The 19,470-nt window shown below is 36.7% G+C and overlaps 2 protein-coding genes across 6 annotated transcripts in view; one reads left to right on the forward strand and one right to left on the reverse strand.

The window, feature by feature from the left end:
- The window catches only part of si:dkey-215k6.1 (transmembrane protein 132C), a 249,561-nt gene that overhangs the window by 64,323 nt on the left and 165,768 nt on the right, over window positions 1-19,470 (reverse strand). The window lies entirely within an intron of this gene.
- On the forward strand, window positions 7,162-14,415 carry LOC122828845 (endogenous retrovirus group PABLB member 1 Env polyprotein-like). Its single transcript, XM_044112803.1, has 2 exons — window positions 7,162-7,783; window positions 11,969-14,415. The coding sequence occupies exon 2, from the start codon at window positions 13,101-13,103 to the stop codon at window positions 13,767-13,769; it is 669 nt and encodes a 222-aa protein (XP_043968738.1). The 5' UTR covers window positions 7,162-7,783; window positions 11,969-13,100; the 3' UTR covers window positions 13,770-14,415.

Genomic DNA, 19,470 nt, shown 5'->3' on the forward strand with positions numbered 1-19,470 from the left:
GGCCCAAAAAAAGTTTGGGCCTCTGCCTGGGTGCCTGTAGCCAGGCAGATGGGCGGATAGAGTAACAGCTTCCTTGGCATTGTGTTTTATTGCTTTTAGCTTGTCTGAGTAGTTTGGAGAATAATTTCAGTATCTAGTATTAAGGACAAGTATCATGGAATGATGAGAAGAAAAACAAAAAAACCTTTGAGAGTGGTAAATTGATCCAGTAAAACGGGGTTCAGAAAGATGCAGTGACATATTTGTTGTTACTTAAATCTTAATGTCTAATATGAAAGTACTTTGTTACAAGAAGCCTTATCATTGACTCGATGTGATCTGCTGGGTTTGAGTCTAGATGTATTATTGGTTTGAGATTAATTGAATCTGAATGGAGATGTTTGTTTTTTTAAATAATTGCTCTGAAAGCAGTCAAAACCTGCTTCAAATGTTTTACGTTTCCCCGATAACATGATTATTTAATCTTTTTTATGACCCAAGTAGCATATCTATATTGCATAAAAATTTTCAGTATAAATAAATTAGACTTTGAGGTTTTCTCTTAAAATAAATATTATAAATACAATTTTGTTTAAATTTTAAACAACCAGTTTTACATAGCTTGAACTTCTTCCTTGAATTTGTTCAGTAAAATTGAGAACTGAAGGTTATCACTTATACCATAAAAACACAATTGTGCTACATTAATAAAACTAAATCTTTTTATGCTTTTGAATAAAACATTTTTTCTCATGTTGATTTTCTCTTAAATTGACTAATACATCATAAAGGAGAGATCATGTTTCTCCTGTTTCAGCTTCTCTTCACTGGTTGCCTGATAAATCATGAATAGAATTTCAGATTCCTTTGCAAAGATAAAACTGTAAATAATAAAGCTTCATCTCCTGTCACAGATCTGACTGTTCAGGTTAGTAGTGATTATACTAGAGAAATGGGGGGCAGGTCTTTTGGGTATCAGGCTTCTCTTCTGTGGGACCAACTCTCACTTTTAGTTCGTGAGGCAGAAATCCTGTCTTCTTTAAGATTAGGTTTAAAACTTTCCTTTTTGATAAAATCTATAATTAGACTTGCTTAGGTCATTCTGAGCTGCTATGGGCTTAGGCTACTGGAGGATATCCTGACCACTTTCATGCACTTTGCTAAGTGCACTACACTACACTACAATTTTGTATATTTTGCTGTTGTATGACCTTTCAACTTTATATTCGCTCTTTTTTTTTTTTCTTTTCATAGAAGTTATATCTTTGTAATCTGCCATTCAGTTGTGGCAGATCACATTAAGCCAGATTTTGTTGAAGAGAAGTTTTCCTTTCTCCTGTCACTACTTGCAATATTTAGTCAATGTCACAATGCAATTAATTGTGTACTGTTTCTATATGCTCATTCAGGTGAATGAGCATATAGAAACAGGAGAATGAGCATATATATAGCATATATAACATGCTATATAGAAACATATAGCATGTTATATATGCTCATTCACTAGAATGAGCATACAGAAACAGTACTGCAAATCATTGACTCAATGTGATCTGCTGGGTTTAAGTCTACATGTATGATTGTTTGAGATTAACTGAATCTGAATGGAAATGTTGCTTTTTTAAATAACTGATTTCACTGGATAATTGTCAGCAATTTTTTTTCTATAAAATTATGCCATTTTAATAAAAGACAAGCTTATTTTAATGGTTTTTATGAAGTGTTTCTTTTTATGACAAATCATGTTTTGTTGAGAGAAACTTAACTGACACTGTTTTGTAAAAATGTTTGACAATATTTATTCTTTTAAATACACATGAAAAGCTTCAGTAAAGGAAATAGATAGATCTCCAAGTATAGTAGGAGGCAATATGACAAGAAAAGGCATCAGAAAACAAGTTTAGTAGATAAAAGAGGAGAGATGGGACAAAACCACCAAAGAGAAAGTAAATATGAAACTGAATCAGCGCTCATTAATTCCAATGTAAAAATTTGACTTTGATATTCTTTTCCTTAACAATAATAGCTGCTTCATGATGAAGAAATTGTTCAAGAACTCTAATGTTTAAATACACAGCTTTCTGTGCACCACTGACACACAAAATGACTGCATGTCAATGAGTTCCTTGACTCGTCTTTCAGGTAACTTATGGTGCTGGAAGGTTCAGGTTTACTGGAGCAATTGATCAAAGTACTGTACTACACCCTTATTTTAGCTCAGATGAATATTGCAAATACAAATGTAAGAAAATATATTTTTGTTGGAATTTCAGAAATAGAAAATAAAATGTAAATGTCTTCAATTGTGCAGAAGAATGAAAAGGGAAACAGAGTTGAATAAAATTCTAGGTATTTATTAGACTTCTAAACCATTTTGCTCTTTTCCTGCACTATAATTTGTCAAAACTTTGCTTTTTGACTAATAACCTTTCATTTTGAGATGATAATTCTGGTGTTCTTTCAAAACCGACTACTCGCTTCGTAAGAGCTGAACTTGGTATACCACAACAGCTTAAAAGCAAGAAAACCTTTAAAAGAACAAGGAAAGGCGTTGATACTTTTCCTTCTATTTAAGTTTTGTGTAAACATTCATGCTTTGATTCTCAAAGTAAAAGGAACACAACATAGGCGTCAGTCTATAATGTGATCCTCAGTAAAAATGTAGACTGAGGATCAAACAAATTTTAAAACAAACTCCAAACTTTTGTGTCATTGCTGCTAGTCAGTGTTCTTACCGATGTCCAAATAGGATGTAACACGGCCGTGAGATTTTGGTCGAAGAGACAGAAATCGCATGGCTGTACAGCATGTCTGCTCTGATATACACTTTATTGGATCCTGTTGCACTTAAATTCCCTTTTGCCCGTCTCAACCACTCAGACACATACAGTGACATGTTATCGATCTGTAGGGGCTGTGGAAAAAAATCCTGGAAAAAAGGAGATTGACAGTTACAAGCAACACACACACACACACGCACACACACGCACACACACACACACACACACACACACATGTTGTAAACTCTGACACTTGCACAAGTACATTCAAACATTGAATATTTTAATACCGCTACTTTATCAACATCCTAAATTTGATCTAAGTAGGTCATCCAGCAGACTGTAGGGTTTTCTGGGTTTTCTGGTCAAAATACAAAGACAACACTATATTGCAACTTTAATTTTTTTTTTCTAAATTAAAGTTAAATTTTTTTTTCCACTGCCAAAATTTAAGTTGTTGAGAATAGATGAATGGATGGGCGGACAGATAAATTCTTATGCCGTCACATCAAAAATGGTTACCATAGTATTTACTGAGAACATTTAAAAAAAGAAAATCATATATTTAAAATCAAAGAGTCATAAAGGGTAAACAAAATCAAATTCCTTGTTTGTGTAAATTAACGAGTCGAATAAAATCATTTTGGTTCAATTAGTCTAACTGAATGACTGCAGTTCAGGAAGTGAATTTGTTCTCCATCAATTCAAAAGCTCGTTATTAATTCCTTTTTCCTTTGATAAATGTCAAGTTCAAAGGCCTAGCCCAATAATGCCCGCACATTTGTTTTTTTCCTCCTATTGAAAAAAGAAGATAAACAGGTAAGCAGAAAAGTAACAAGAAAAAAAATGGATGAAAATATGTCTACAAAAAGACTTTTTTTGTTCATATAACAGATCACCTTTTCCATTTTTGTAAACTGGAAAAGACATACCAGCATAAATAAAATTTATTCAAATAAGCCTTTTAACACTTATAAAATGTACTAATAAATAAACTAAAATTAACCAATAGCATACTAATTTCATCTGAAAATTCAGCAAAAGCAAAAAACAAGAGATTGTCTAAAAATCGTCTAAATGAATTCACCATGAACTGTTGTGCACAGGAAGCACTAGTCTTTTCTGCAGAATGAGCAGCTGGTAATGAGAGATTCTCCCCTTCAGGCACAAATGCAGATACTCTTACTCCCACATACTCTTACAAGAACTAATTTTCTGCTTCTCCTGTTGGATAATATATTAGGACGGACATGTCGCTATTGCACAGGTACATGCAAGTCCAAGTGTTGTAGATTCATGAGTGTTCATTCAACAAAGCATTGTGTGTTTCCATGGGAAACTCCTGCTTTTAATACAGTCAATGTTTCTACATTTTCTTGATTTCTCGTTGATTGTGTAAACTCTTTGTCTCCTGGGTGAACTCGTTTTCATCATAAGTTCTTCATTCTTTCAGCTTCTGAATGGAAAACGACTCCATCTCCGGCATTATACCATGTGATAGATTTCTGCGCGCCCACACATACTCACATTTGCACATACGCACCCTGACAAACACTCCAAAAGAGAAAAAAAGGGAAGAATGAATTATTAATCTGGCCGTCTAATTATGGCGTGGGGCCCAGAGAGAGATATGATCTTGGGGAAATCACATCTAACAGTCATTTATCACAACAAATAGAGTGAAAAACACAGAGAGAGGAGAAGAAAAAGGAATGGAAACAAGAGGGAAGAAGAGAGGCCAAAAGAGGAGCAGCAGTAAAGACTAACTCACTCTTCTATCAGATAGTGCTATTAAAATATGTTAAGGAGATGCAGGGATAGAGAGTCAAGAGGAAGGGTAAAAGGGGAGTCTAAAGTAGCAAATTAAGAGGTGCTCAAGGGAAACTGGGGCCCCACAAGAGCCTCTAAATACAACTGAAATTAGGTTTACAGGGCAACACATTTTGAAAATAAAGTTTGAATATGTGAAGATAAAACAAAACTATGCCTACTCGAAAGAGAACAATGTATGAACCAAAGAAATTGTACAATATCAATTATTTTTCTCATTATATCTCTTTAACCCTTTTGAAGGTAATAACCAGCAGCATTAATTTTGAAACAACAATTTGATGCAAATTACAAAAGACGTATCTCCAGTCCACTTTATATAAGCTTAAACTGAAGTGTTTAAAATAGGTTATTGCATCACTGAAGCCATGACGACGACAAAAACACATCATGTAAGATTATTCAACTCACCGTAGGTGTACGTAACATAACATTGATCAACAATGTATTTGTTGCAGTATTTGATTTGGTAAGAATGATTCTAGGCAAAAAGGGCATTTATAGCAGAGTTCCAAAACCAAAACCATTATAGGCCAAAAAAATCCCCACAAAGATATCTCTCACGTTAATGAATATGAAAAGACTTCAGGGAAAATATTTTGTAGACCAACTAGACAAAAGTGTAACTTTATGACAGTGTGGGTCCATTTATTTCTGGAATAAAGATTAACAAACCACAGGTAGAGTCAAATGTGGTGGAGATAGTGTATTAGACTGGAACTGCTTTGCACTTTCATGCCGTGGACAACTGGCATGTCCAAAATTTACTAATCATCTTAACCCCAACCACAATTGAGTAAATCAACAAAGCAATAAGTCAAAAGAAACCAGGAAGTCCAATTATATATGCCTTCAAAAATAAAGTGAAGGCATATATATAGAGAGGCGTCATAAAATTACTTAAAAACTTAAATCTGAGAGATTAGCTGTGGCTGTTGCAATGTGAAAATCAGGGCCTGATTATTTGACTATCATTCCTCCTGAATAAAACACTGTATCATTTAAAGTCTGGTTTTCTTATAACTTTTCAGTTTATTTTTGTCTGACATGATCTGATCTGAATTTTGGTGTGACCAGTGTAAGCAAGATGGGATATCTGAAAACTTTTATGCTACGAACTCAGGAAGAGAAACACAATGTAAAAACTGTTTTCTGTATTTCTGGTACAAGGTCACATTACTTCCTCATGTTCTGCTTAGTCAAAAGATTTCATCTGTACAAATGTGTTTGTATGCAAACGTGTGTGATCCATTATACAGGCTAAGCATTCATCCATTGCTGATAAATCAAAGGTAATGCTGATGATCCTCCTAAAGCCCTGATGCTGTACTTGCGGGAGGTGATGTGCTTTTTGGCCTCTCATTTGTAATCTGACCAGTTGTTTACTCGCTCTGCAGGGTCTTTGCTTTTAACTGACACAGCTGAGAGCTTCTTTTTCTTTCCCCCATCAGCGATTCTTTTTCTGCTTGTGTTTACAAACCCTTTCTCTCATGTGTCAGTATTTTATTTTCTTGGTGTTCCTGTCATTAACTTTGATCAATATATCATATTTCAGCTACTAGTTGTATACTTGTGATGGATTAGTGACCTGTTCAGGGTGTACCCCATTTCTCACCCAATGGCTGCTGGACATAGACACCAGGCCCCCTGAGACTGGAAGGACAGTCAGTAATCTGTGGATCAGTGGACCAGATCTTTAACCTCCTGGAGTTGCTAAGAGTCACAGGAGTTTTGGTTGTCCAGTTAAAATGTCTTTTGTGGAGTAGGGAACGATTTGTCACTTTGTCCCTGTGAAAAATTTTGTCTGGGTGCGGGGGAGGATGGTGCTAGGGGTTAGCAAATCAGAAGCTGTGTTTGCCATATTAAAGTTGGGCTTATTTCCCATTACTGTGTGATCTTTTGCAGGGCTACCCTTTGTCTTCCAACGCAGCATGTGGTGTTACAGGACAGAATTTCAAGGCTTTTAATGGAAACAGGAACTGGTTTGGGAACCTCAGGATCCCATTTTAATTATTTGCAGACGGAGGAGTCTCTGGATGCATCTTCAAGCCATGAAGTAATACACAGCCACATGTGAACCAAGATGAGAACCAGCTCTTCCAAAGTAAAGGCCATGATTTTCAACATGGACAGCAGGGATTATTTTGTCCAGATTGGGGCTCAGTCTTTGGCTCAGGTGGAGTACATTAAAATCTTGTTCACATGTACATGAAGAATGGCTAAGCCTCTCCTGCAGTAATACTGGTGTTACTCTGGTCTATGATAGAAAGAGGAGAGCCAAAAAGACATTCACCTATGATTGTAACATATAGATTACATATAAATTAAGGCTGCAACTAAGGGTTACTTTAGTTATAAATTAGTATATTGATTATTCTGATGATTAATCAGATAAAAAAAAAATTGGCACAATTTAGCCTTTTTTATGTAATATTAGAAATATGGTAAAAATGCAAATAAATAATACATTTGATAGGGATGCCTTCTGGGAGCCACCCTTTGGAGGTTCTCCAAGCATGTCCTACTGGGAGGAGATTGAGAACATGTTAAAGCGACTACAGTTGTTGGGATAATTATGTATTGTTATCATTCTTACATTTGTAGATTTACTAGTTTGTTTTTCATTTATATGTTTAGTATTCACACCCTAGAAAGGAGTAGTTGTTAAACTGTGTGAAAGACAAAACTTGCTTTTTCCCTAGACCTTGAAGCTGCAGCTGCTCTCTAATCTAGGGATACTCCTTAAAGGGCCGGTGTGTTAGTTCCTGTATTATCTTTCTCTATCTTCTTTGAGTTATTACCTTCACATTCCATTCCTGCTCTGTTCTGTAATAAAAAGAATTGTTCTGATGCAGAGAGTCAGAACGCATGGTGAACACCTTGGAGAAGTGGTTTGCTATGTTTTCTCCTTCTGCAGAAGCTTGGTTGAAAACTCATAAACGTTGTCTGTGGTTCTCTTTTTATGTAGGTTTAGAAAATACCTATCATCTTGGTGCCGTGACCCGGATCTCAACATACCCGTTTGCTGACAGACGAAGAACGACACGCTGAAAACCGTGCACGGCCAGAGTCAACAGGACTTGGAAACAAAGTCCCGGGAAGTAACTTCTTCGCTGGGCCAGCGCCTAGGTCCGACTTTGTCTGTCAACGGCGGATTGAAGAGATCCAACCGGACAAGACGAACCGACAGAAACGTGAGTTAATCAACCAATACTAATTGTGGGTTAAAGTCCCATACTAATTGTGGGTTAAAGTCCCATACTAATTGTGGGTTAAAGTCCCATACTAATTGTGGGTTAAAGTCCCATACTAATTGTGGGTTAAAGTCCCATACTAATTGTGGGTTAGAGTCCCATCCGTAATTGGGTTCAAGTCCCAATTTGGTTAAGAGATAACATCAAATAAAAGAGAAGAGCGGGTTTGAGTCCCCTCCTTTTTGAGCTGGCAGAGGATGTTTGAATTTGTGTGTGTGTGTGTGCGTGTGTGTGTGTGTGTGTGTGTATGGATGGTGTTTCATTCTATGAGAGTGAAACTTTCTGTCATTGGAATTAGAATCCAAAGTGAAGGACCAAGTCAAAATTAGTTTGACCACTTGGAGGACTTTCTCTGAAGGAAAAGCACAAAATACCTATTAAGCTAAATCGCAGAGTACTAAAATTATGGGAAGATAGTGAATGGTTTTTAGCATTTCTACACCTTCAAAGAAAGAAAGCCAGTGGAGAGACGTCTCACTGAGAGAAAATAATAATAATAATAATAATAATAATAAAAAGGGGGTTCCGGAACCGCAAAAAGTTTGCAGTATTTGTATTTATAACCTAAATATAAATATATAGGAACGATTGTTTTGCATGCTCAAAATGGAGTTATGACTTTCCTAAAGAGGGAAGTTTGAGTGTAAATGAATTTTGACTGGTGCAAAAACAACTTGATGAGAAATTAAATGAAACAATAAAAAAAAAAAAAAAAAAAGGAAAACATTTCTTCTCAGAGAACAATGTTTTATAATGTATCGATTACTGGGTAGAATAATTACAAAAGGTTAAAACACCAACTTGGTGCTATGATTCTTTGGCTGTATGTCTGGAGGGGTCAGCGATCAGAGTTTGGTACCGACCTGGACTTTATCCAGCCTCATATCTCACGTAAATTTCAAAATGAGAGGAGGGCTGCTCGCTGGCTTCACAGTTTCAGCATTAAGGATCAACAAACTTAAAGTAATTCACTGGTCTCTGATAAGATGTTCACTCAAACTAAGTTAATTAAATTAACTTACATTCTACATTTTAAAATCTAACATGGCAAAGAATATAAAGAGACTACGGGTTTAACATGTTTCATGTTTATATGTGTTCTAAATGATTTAGAATTATAAAATATAAACAATGTTGGGTAATAAGTGGCTAAAACTATAAAATTTAAAGAGAGAAAAGATATACATGAGATATTTAGAAATAAAAAAACACAAAAAGAAAGATAAACCCTCATTGACTCCTATTTGCTTCTTTCCTTTTCCTCTGTCTGAGCCTCGCTGCGGTGCGTCTGACCTCTGACCTCAACTCGAAGCTGTCCTGCAATGGATCAGATGAAGTTCCTCCCTCATCACCAGCTTCTGACAGCGATCAAGAAGACAAAGAAGAGTTCCACCACCTCCAGACACTAAAGTATCTGCTGATCCTAATTCCCTGACACCTGTGAACTGCCATTCAGCAAACTCCTGCATGGTGTCCTGCTGGACATTGGACTGAAACTACATTCCTGTGTTTGGATGCAACTGAACTCTTACAACCTCCGCTGATCTACTCCCTGACATCAGCGTGGAGAAGGAAAAGATAATGTGCTTCAGAGACGAAGACAACAAACTGAAGTATTTGATGCTTGTTTCATTTGTGAAATGTTTGGACATTGACAGAAGGACAGTCTGGACAACTCAAGATCCAACACCAGAGCCAGTTGGACTGACAGGAAACTGCAGAGCGAGTAAGAGGGGGGAGGGAGGATTGCACCCCAGCGACGCCAGAACCAGGAGGAGGAGGGAGAAGTGAGACAGAAAGGAGACATAAGATAAGTGTATCACACACACAGCTGTTATACACTGCTATTGCAATGAAAACTTGCTTTCTTACTAGCCCTTTTCACATATTATCTAGCCAGAAAAGAAAGTCTTAGAGGCTTTTATGTTCAATATTAGACAAATTCTCCCAGTTTGTCCCAGTTAACTCTGAGTCCTGTACAGCAGGACCACTGCTAAGGATCCTCTTAGGGTCCACGAGCCATAGGTTGGGAAACCTAAAGGGAAAACTGAAATTACTAAAAGGTCAGCAAAGACTTAACAAAAACTTATGCCACTAAATTACACCAACTAAAAATCATCAAAGAGTCTAAGCCAAGAATGATTTGCAAAAGTTTTTTTTTCTTTCCTTTTAAAGAAGTATCCTGGTAATACATGCTAGTTTGGAATTAAATTAAATATCTTTAAGCATTGAAAATAACTGATACTGAAGTGTTAATATACCATAAAGTATTTGTTGGATTTAAATTGAACAGTTAATTTATAATTTAATTCTATAAATGAATTTGCATGGGTGAAGTGTTCCAGCAACAGGAAGTTGCTGGATTCTACCACATGTCTGAGATAACTCTTTTGAAATGTGCATGATACCTAAAACAGGATCCTGACAACTAAAGATAATTATTAACACATTAAAAATGTTGTTAAAGCTTCAGTAAATTTTATAATAATTTGAGCAAAGAAACAATGAAAGCAGACTGAAAATTTGTGACTGACTGAAAATCAGATCAATATTTATCTTTCTGTTTTTGTTGCTTTTGTTGATGGAAATGAGTGACTATGAGAACAAACAAACTGTACTCAAGAACTGAGTAACTGATCAAATTATTAATTATTTAATAATAATAAATTGCCAGCTGTTTTAAAATACAAGGTTGAAAGAAACTTTGATTTTAAGTAATTGGTTACTCCAAACTGATGATTGTGAATAAGAGCAATATTTTCTGGACTAAAGTTTAAAACCTTTAGTCTAGGTTTGTTTGATTGATGATTATTAAATTTATAAAGAAATATTGAATTAAAGGATTTGTGATTTTGGTTTAATTTCAGGATGGTCATTTTTGTTTAAAAGGAGTAAAAAACAATGTTCTGCAGAGGAGCCAACTCTGAGTTGTGCCATCTGTCAGGAGTAAAACAGAAGTGATCCACCTTGATGAATTTAACAACATCCACATGTAAAATCTCTAACTAAATGCCTCTTTGCTAACAGTTTTCCTAAAAGCAATAAAACTGCCAGCTAAAACTAGCAGTTTGTAAGTGTGCAGTGCACACCACAGGAAAGGATGAGGTTCTATAATAAAAAAAAAGGTTAGCTGATCAAATGTTAAATAAAAAAAGCAGCAACAGGATAACATAGAACTTGAAACTTTCTAAAATGAGATGAAAAAGAACAAATAATAGATACATTGTTCCAGCTGACATGCAGGATAATGCTCCAACAACTAGAAAACAAATTAGAATAATTAATGAGGCAACACTGAATGATGATAAAATTTTTCAGGTTAATAACAAACCTGTTCTACCAAAATCCCTATTTAAAGCAGCAGCAATATTGACACACGGATCATGTCATGTGTCAACACGGGGGATGATTACTATACTACAACATCATTTTACTATGTATGGATTAAATTCCTACTTAAAAAATTTTTTGTACTGCATGACCAGTCTGTGTTAAAAACAATCCTCAAGGAAACATGAGATCAAAAAGAGAAAGATTCCCAAACCTTTCTTATCCGTTCCAGACAATGCATATGGATTTTAGTGAACTTCACAAAGTGGGCCTTATAAATTGTTTGGTAATGATTGATGCATTTTCCAAATGGGTTGAAACAGTCCCAGCAAAGCATGCAGATGCTTTGACAGTAGCTAAAGCTATATGTAAAACCATTATTCCAATAAATGGCATACCAAACTATTTATAGCGAGAATGGACCACATATTTTAAACAAGGTTATACAAAATATGGCCACTCATTAGGAATAAGATTGAAAACCGATCAGTGCAGACCTAATGAAAGAACAAATGGAACAGTAAAAATAGGTTAGTAAAATATATAGAAACAACTAACAGGTTGTGGCCAGAATGTTTAGATTTGGTGAAGTTGCACATGAGAATTACACCCACACAGGAAGGACTAACACCATTTGAAATAATTCATGGAAGACCATATAGACTACCGATGTTTTCTGCAGATTTACAGAAAGCAGATTAGGAGCAAACATTGGCAGATTAGATGATTAGGACTCTAAGACAGAAAGAGGTGTCAAATGCAAATTTACTGCCCTCTGACTCTGCTCTCCCACAGGAAACCCCTCCCATCAAGCCAGGAGACTGGGTGTATATCAAAGTCATAAAAAGAAAGAGCTGGGCCAGTCCATGGTGGGAGGGACCATTCCAAGTGCTGATCACCACACCAACTACTGTAAAGATTGCTGAAAGTCTCAGATGGATACATCTCAGTCACTGTAAGGTACAGAGAGTGTTAGACTTCTAGAATTGAGTGAGAGGAAGCCGGACTACAAAGGGAATTTACAAATTTAGAGGTAAATTGTCTCAAAGTCCGTGAAGCAATCAACAGATTCTCACTCTTTTAGCCTAGAAGTTTTGACATCTCTGTATTCTGAGCAGCAATGGGGTCTCCACATGCCAGGTGGATCCTCTACTGTGTTGTGACTGCAGCATGTCTACTGTTTTGCAGAGGGAGTGGTCTCACTCTCAACAGGATAAGGAGAGAAGCAGACACATCCTCCCTCTAGACTCATCCACATGACTACAGCACCAACTTGTGATGGCAACTGATGAACAGGACTGCATATGAGAGAAATGAGACCAACTGGTATGTGTGTGCACAGCTACCCTACTCCACTCACAACTTTGGTCTGAGACCTGGAAACATAACCAAACAACAACAACTTTGTTTGTGACACCATGCCCCTGCTACAGACGAACCTCCGACTACCAGAAGTAATCACTTTGGTTAGTTTTAAGCCTGGAGCCCTTGGTGTCTGTGTGTATAACATGTGTAACAAAATCTATACCTTCTGTGACAAGAAGGCAGACTTTTCCAACTGTGACGCCTTCCACGCGACAAACCACGCCAGCACTGGCTGTTCCAAAAGATGGAAGTCTGACCACAGTTATACCAGAGTTAACTTTCTCAAGGTGAGGAAATTCGATATCGACAGCAAGACCAGAGGACGTCAAAACTTCACTTTCTGCAGTACCATCGTTCCAGGGAACAGAGGATCCAGGACAATGGCAGACTGGTACTTTCTGCATACTTATGCTTCTCTTACCAGGAAGAGATAGGACTCCCAGGGGAGAACTGTGCGCCTTGGTTCCTCTCTCCAACCCAGTGACTTTCCTGAAAAGGCTCAGGACGTTCACAGCCATGGACACCACCGCACTAGAAGAGACGTCATGCCGAAAGTCCAAAGATGGGGAGGCCTTACTACGAACTCTGGAGTTCCTTGGAAATTCAAGATCTAGGGCGCGGAGAGAAGCTCATGCAGAGCCTATTCCCATGGGTGGGAGTAGGTGAAGTCCGAGACCATGTTGAAATCAACAGGTACGCTCTACTACGCCTCATCAACAACACATACCAGCTAGCTAACAGCACTACAAAAGAGCTGACCACGTTGAGAAACATGGTTCTACGAAACTATGTTATGTTAGACTTTCTCACAGCCTCTCAAGGAGGTGTCTGCAAGATCATAGGATCAGCATGCTGCACATTCATCCCTGATGAAACAGGAACTGGAGGAACTATTCATGATGCCCTGCATGAATTGGAAGAGCTTAAGGACTATGTGAACAGTGCAACTCAGGGGTCACGACCCTTTGACTTTGTTTCTTGGTTCACCTCTGGACCATGGTGGCAGCTTTTGTTAAAGATTGGAACACCCATCTTGACTGTACTGATCCTATTCTTTCTTTTTACAACCTGCATCCTTCCATGCCTTCGTAGCATGATGCTGAAGACATTCAACACTGCTCTGATCAGCTATCAGATGGTCAGGGTAACCTCTAACACAGATGAAGACTACATTTTGCTCCAGAAGAATGAAGATGAAATGAAAACAACAACATGTGACAATGTCCTGTAATAAATAAACAGATTAAATCATTTGCTTAATGACTCCTACACTGAAAATGTGAAAACAAGTGGTGTTAGTGACGAAAATATGCATTTGGTTTTTGGTTTTCTTTGTTTTCTTTACTGTTTTTCTTATACATTATATTCCTTTATATATTAATGTAGTATGTATCTGTATTCTAAAAAAAAGGTGTAATCGATTTTCTTTACCTTTTTTTTCCTTTTCTTTTCTTATGTTTTGCATAATCTTTATGTAACAATGATAAAAAGGAGGGAAATGTTGGGATAATTATGTATTGTTATCATTCTTACATTTGTAGATTTACTAGTTTGTTTTTCATTTATATGTTTAGTATTCACACCCTAGAAAGGAGTAGTTGTTAAACTGTGTGAAAGACAAAACTTGCTTTTTCCCTAGACCTTGAAGCTGCAGCTGCTCTCTAATCTAGGGATACTCCTTAAAGGGCCGGTGTGTTAGTTCCTGTATTATCTTTCTCTATCTTCTTTGAGTTATTACCTTCACATTCCATTCCTGCTCTGTTCTGTAATAAAAAGAATTGTTCTGATGCAGAGAGTCAGAACGCATGGTGAACACCTTGGAGAAGTGGTTTGCTATGTTTTCTCCTTCTGCAGAAGCTTGGTTGAAAACTCATAAACGTTGTCTGTGGTTCTCTTTTTATGTAGGTTTAGAAAATACCTATCAACAGTTACCTTTTGGCCCAAGAATGCCTTGGGATCTCGGAGAGAGAGCTGGAGAGTTTCACTAGGGAGAAGGATCTAAAGTTTTCCCTGCTGGACCTGTTATCCCTTTGACCCGATCATGTAGGATATGTGGAGGACGAAGGATAGATAAATTAATGGATCTGGTGCTTTTCAAGCATACATGGTGACTGGAAACTATTTGCAAGAATATATTACTGTTATCATACCAAGGTTAAAATTAAATGAAGAAAAGTTTGTCAGACTTCATTTTTCAGTGTAATCATACCAGTATATGATATTTAGGTGTTTCTGCTAGATAATCTAAATCACATATTTTTTTTATCTTCTTAGGCTACCTTTGCAAAGTAACATTGAAAGAGACAGAATATGTTACATTTTACCCAGTGGAAATTACAGATAACGTGCATTTATCTATATTCAGTCTGTTGTCAACTACAGATGTTTTTGTCCGACACAGAACTAAGTGAAGTTAAATCATCTTGTATAAAATCAGAGCCTGAAGGTGACACTAGATGCATTTGTTTGTCACAATGTTCAGTGCTTATCAAAGGTGAGTAAACAAGTTGCAAATGAGGATGAATTGTGAAATCAGCTTCATAGAATCTTTAATAAGTTTAAAAATGTACAATAAACCAATAACACCATCTCAAGACCTTTTCATCACACCGCCCCTCCACGGTCCAATCATCCACCTCTTTTGGGACTGTGCCATGCGTAAATTTAGCTACTAATAAAATACACAGGGGGTATCTGAGCTGTGCCGTGACGAGCTGTAGTGGGCCGAGCCGAGAGAGTGACTGAATCAGGCCAGGTATCAAATTCAGCCTGTCAACCATGCAAACCAAGGACCCACTCAGGCCTTAAGAAATAAAAAAATAAAACACCACGTCCCAGAAGGCCAAGCTCGTTGCATTTTTACTTCCTGTCTCTGACAGCTAAGAGGGAGATGTGTGTGACTGTATGTTAAAGAAAGCAGGTAGATGGACAGAAAGAAGACATTATACTACTGTTGGAGTCATTATTTACAATATACCACTAAAAGTGGCCAAAGTAAAAATAGTAAAATTTTTGAATCTATATAAATAGATGAATGGAGAAATTCAGATACAAATCATAACTGCATGTGACGGTGTATGTGAGTTTAGTTCCTTAAGGGATGCAAGACCTCATAACACATAAAACAATAAATAAAACAACAGATCCCACAGGCAGCTTTCATGCTTCCTGCAGATCACTTGTAAATTGACATTAGTGGCTTAATAAAACTAACAAAGTTGAAATGCAAAAACAAAACGACAGTAAAAAACTCAAAACTATCCAAATAACATCAAAATGTGCGGTTCAGCACTGCGGAGTCACAAACTGAAGTCACTTTCACCAAACTTTAAGTGTATTTATGTGTGTTTGACGGATGAAAGAAAGAGAAAAAAGACAGCAACATGAGTTGAAAAAATGAAATTGATTACGTTTGGTTGTTTCTTTTGATTTTGCCAAAATGCCACATAAGGAGGCAATTGGTTTGATGTTTTGCCTGAAAAAAAAAAACCAAAAAAACAAAACACAGAACTGTCTCCACTTAACTCGAATTTAAATCTAGTTTTATGTCAAATTGTGTGAAGCAAAAAGCCATGACCACCTCTGACGAGCGTTCCCAAATTGTTTAACTCATTTTATTATTTTTGAAAGATTTTTTTTTTACTTTTTTTTTAATTTATAAAATTCTACTAATTTTGGTATTTTGAACTGACCAGAGTTTAATTTTATTTTATTTCATTAAAAAAATGGCCATGGATGTTATTACAGTGCATGTGTGTATTTGATTTTACATGCATGAGCCTATTCCTAAGCTAACAGGAGTTGGTTGTTTTACTGCTTAGGGCAATGCATGAAGACACACTTAAATGACTTAACTGTCAAGAAAGCTCTCTGTACACAAATACATACAACAGGCACACACTGTTCTCTTTGCTCTTGGAGTAAATTGGCAAGTACCGTAAATGCTAGGACACTTTGCACATGTTGACACCTCTGGCATTAAAACACTTACTGTCGATTACAGTGGCGGACATTCAGGTCACTTAATGGAGGTGAAAGTGAGAGACAAAGAGACAGAAAGTGTCAAGAGGAGGTTTGGGCTTTTGATTCCTTCAGCAAAAAGAGAGAAAGAAAATCAGGCTCATGCTTTTAATGGCATTTCCATCTCTAACACAGACACACACAGCAGGAGCCTATTATAAGTGGTAGATGTTGATTTCAATGTCTTGTCAATTAGGATTTTCACACCTACGGCTTGCCTTAACTGTTTCCAAGGTGTGATTTCTTAAGTTATTTAGGAAACTAAGAAATGATGCCATTAAAAGCATTTCCTGACAACCTGAATCTCAAAAGGAGAACAGCTGTTTTTCTATCACTCATTATTGTCTCTCTGGTTGTTTGCAGTCAAGCATGAAAGAAATAGTGTTATTGTCATAGGAAAAAATAAAAATAAAGAAAATAAGCAATGGTCTAAAACCCAAAATGCATAATTGCATGTTTAATTGTTTTAAAACAAAAACCCTCATTAGCAAACTAAAAAAAAATACTGTGATCTTAGTGTTATAATGAAATATCATGGTTGCTATTGAATTTTATTAAGTCACAAATTTCTTCATTTCCATTAAAATGTGATAAAAAGAGAAAAAAATCAAATTGGTTTTATCTGCATACCAGGTTTTCTTTACATTGCTTAGGTTACTAGTTGCAAATCCTTCCTTCTTATCCTTATTTGGGATAAGTAAATATCCCTTAGTACATGTGCAATTATTATTGTTTCTGTTAATGTGTAACTTGTGAAAAAATGTGAAACTGTGCAATAATGTTCTTAATCACAGATTCCTGTTGGCTTAACAGTTTGAAAGAAGCTGTGTTTTTGGAAGCAGTTTTGTGTTTGAAAGTTTTTGCATAAAAATTTCTTTGTGGTAATGTTTAATAAACATCAACTATTAGGTTATCACCAATTGTCTGCCCTAAAATAAGGCGGACAATTCCACAACCTTGCATTTTCCCATGGTAATGGCAATGGTGGGTTTTAACAATTTAAATATTAATTCACTCTTAACTACTTTCATGAAAGGCTTTTCTCACAACCAACATGAAGGTTGGGGACAAAACCAAATACATGGTATGTGGACAGAAGCTGCCCTCTGAAAGCAGCTTGTATGATCCTTGGCTAGATGATCATGATGTCTGTAATAGAAACAACTGGAGGAACCAATGTGTACAACAGAGCTAAGTGAACTTCTCAAAATCTCAAAGCTTGATTACTTTGGACAAAGTTAGTCAAGTCCAAAATTATTTCGAACCTTAGCAAATTTAGATTGAATTTCTCCCTTTTTTTTGTTTTTTTTCAAAAGCAGTGCATTAACTGTTCCGCAAGTGTCAAAATCATATTCACAGTACATTGACAATGGTTGACTGTAGTAAGGTCAGGCCATCAAGGTTTAGCTGTCCCTGAGGATACCTGAAGTAGATGACAGATACCAAGTCTGTCTATTGTGAGATCTATGGGCTTTGCGGCAGCACCGGAAACAGGAAGAAGCATAAAGTTATTTAGACATGTTAGGACGAAGAAATTTTGCAAGCCACTTCATTCAAATGGTTGAATTACTTCTTCAGCATGCCATCAAGTTTGGCAAAGGCCTGGTAACAACCCATTCATTTTATTTGGGTGTGTTGGAACTGAAAGCTGCAGGACTGTAGCTCTCATGGACTGGAGTTGAAGACACCTTAGCTTTGAGAGTCTAAAAGGAGAAATGGAGGATTTCCCTTCTGTTCCAGTTACAACTGCAAGCTGATCTCCCATAAGCTGAAAATAATGGATGGATTATTTGATGACTCCCTCAAAAGTCTTTATAAATGGCCAAAATAAATTGGTCTCTATGTTGTTATGGGTAGCACCTGTTAGAATATCTCCATCATACTCACAAACGGTGCAGATAACATCAGAACATTAAATTTATAGGTGTAAAAGAAGCACTGAAGCAAGGTGGTATTAGCTGATGGAAAGCATAAAAGGGAAGGTAAGAAAAGATGGAGGAAAAAGTAAAGAATGGGAAAGCTTGAGACAGTGATTGAACGTTATTGTGGTTGCAGGGAAGAAAGAGAAAGCAGTGAGGCGTTTCCTTATCCCATAGTAGATATGTCTGTGAGTGAAAGACAAAGAGAATCATATAAAGAAAAAGACAGAGATAAATCTTCCTAATACTTTTCTCTCACCTTTGGAAAAACCCAAGGTTTTAAATTTTTGCACATGTAAACAGAACAATTACTATGTGACAGTATGTCACACAGCTAAAAGCCTAAGATTGAAAAATAAATACTTCTATGCATAGAGCTCTTGTGATGTTGTAACGCTGAACATTATTTTACTTTGCAACACATAAGGTTTCTCATGTTATTGCATAATTTTTCTAATCCTTACAATCTATTTATGCTAAAGTCTGTGTTAAGCAAACTTCCCCCACAAGAGCAAAAAGGTAAATATTTCACAACATTCCAGGTTTGGCATGTAAAAGCCACCACATGTGGGTGTGCTCCATAACAATGCATTCAGATGCTGTAAGACAAAAAGCAAAAGTAACAAATCACAGACATACAAAGCCAGACAGAAAATCAAAAGTCGGTGTGCAACAGAAAGCCAGGGATAGCGTGGAATACAGAGTGGAAGAAGGACAAAAATGAATGGGCTATCTCCATAAAGTAGCCATGCTTCTCAAGGTGGGAGCTGGGCAGCTAAATGTCAGCGGCCAGAGAATGGATGGGTCTGATTGAATTTATAGGAGCTGCTTCCTAAGATCAATGCAGCACACACAAGCACAGCAACAAACACAGGAAAAGGGAGAGTGAACAAGAGACATGGATAGTGAAGGGATGTTGGAAATAGATTTATTGTCTTTCAATACCTCAATTCTTCCTGACTTTTGAAGAATTCCACTTCCAGCCCTGCTTTT

Source organism: Gambusia affinis, linkage group LG03 (assembly GCF_019740435.1).
Source record: "Gambusia affinis linkage group LG03, SWU_Gaff_1.0, whole genome shotgun sequence".
In the NCBI taxonomy this organism is placed as follows: Eukaryota; Metazoa; Chordata; class Actinopteri; order Cyprinodontiformes; family Poeciliidae; genus Gambusia; species Gambusia affinis.

Coding starts and splice junctions, on each gene's coding strand:
- LOC122828845 (XM_044112803.1), top strand. CDS start 13,101: ATGGGGAGGCCTTACTACGAACTCTGGAGTTCCTTGGAAATTCAAGAT.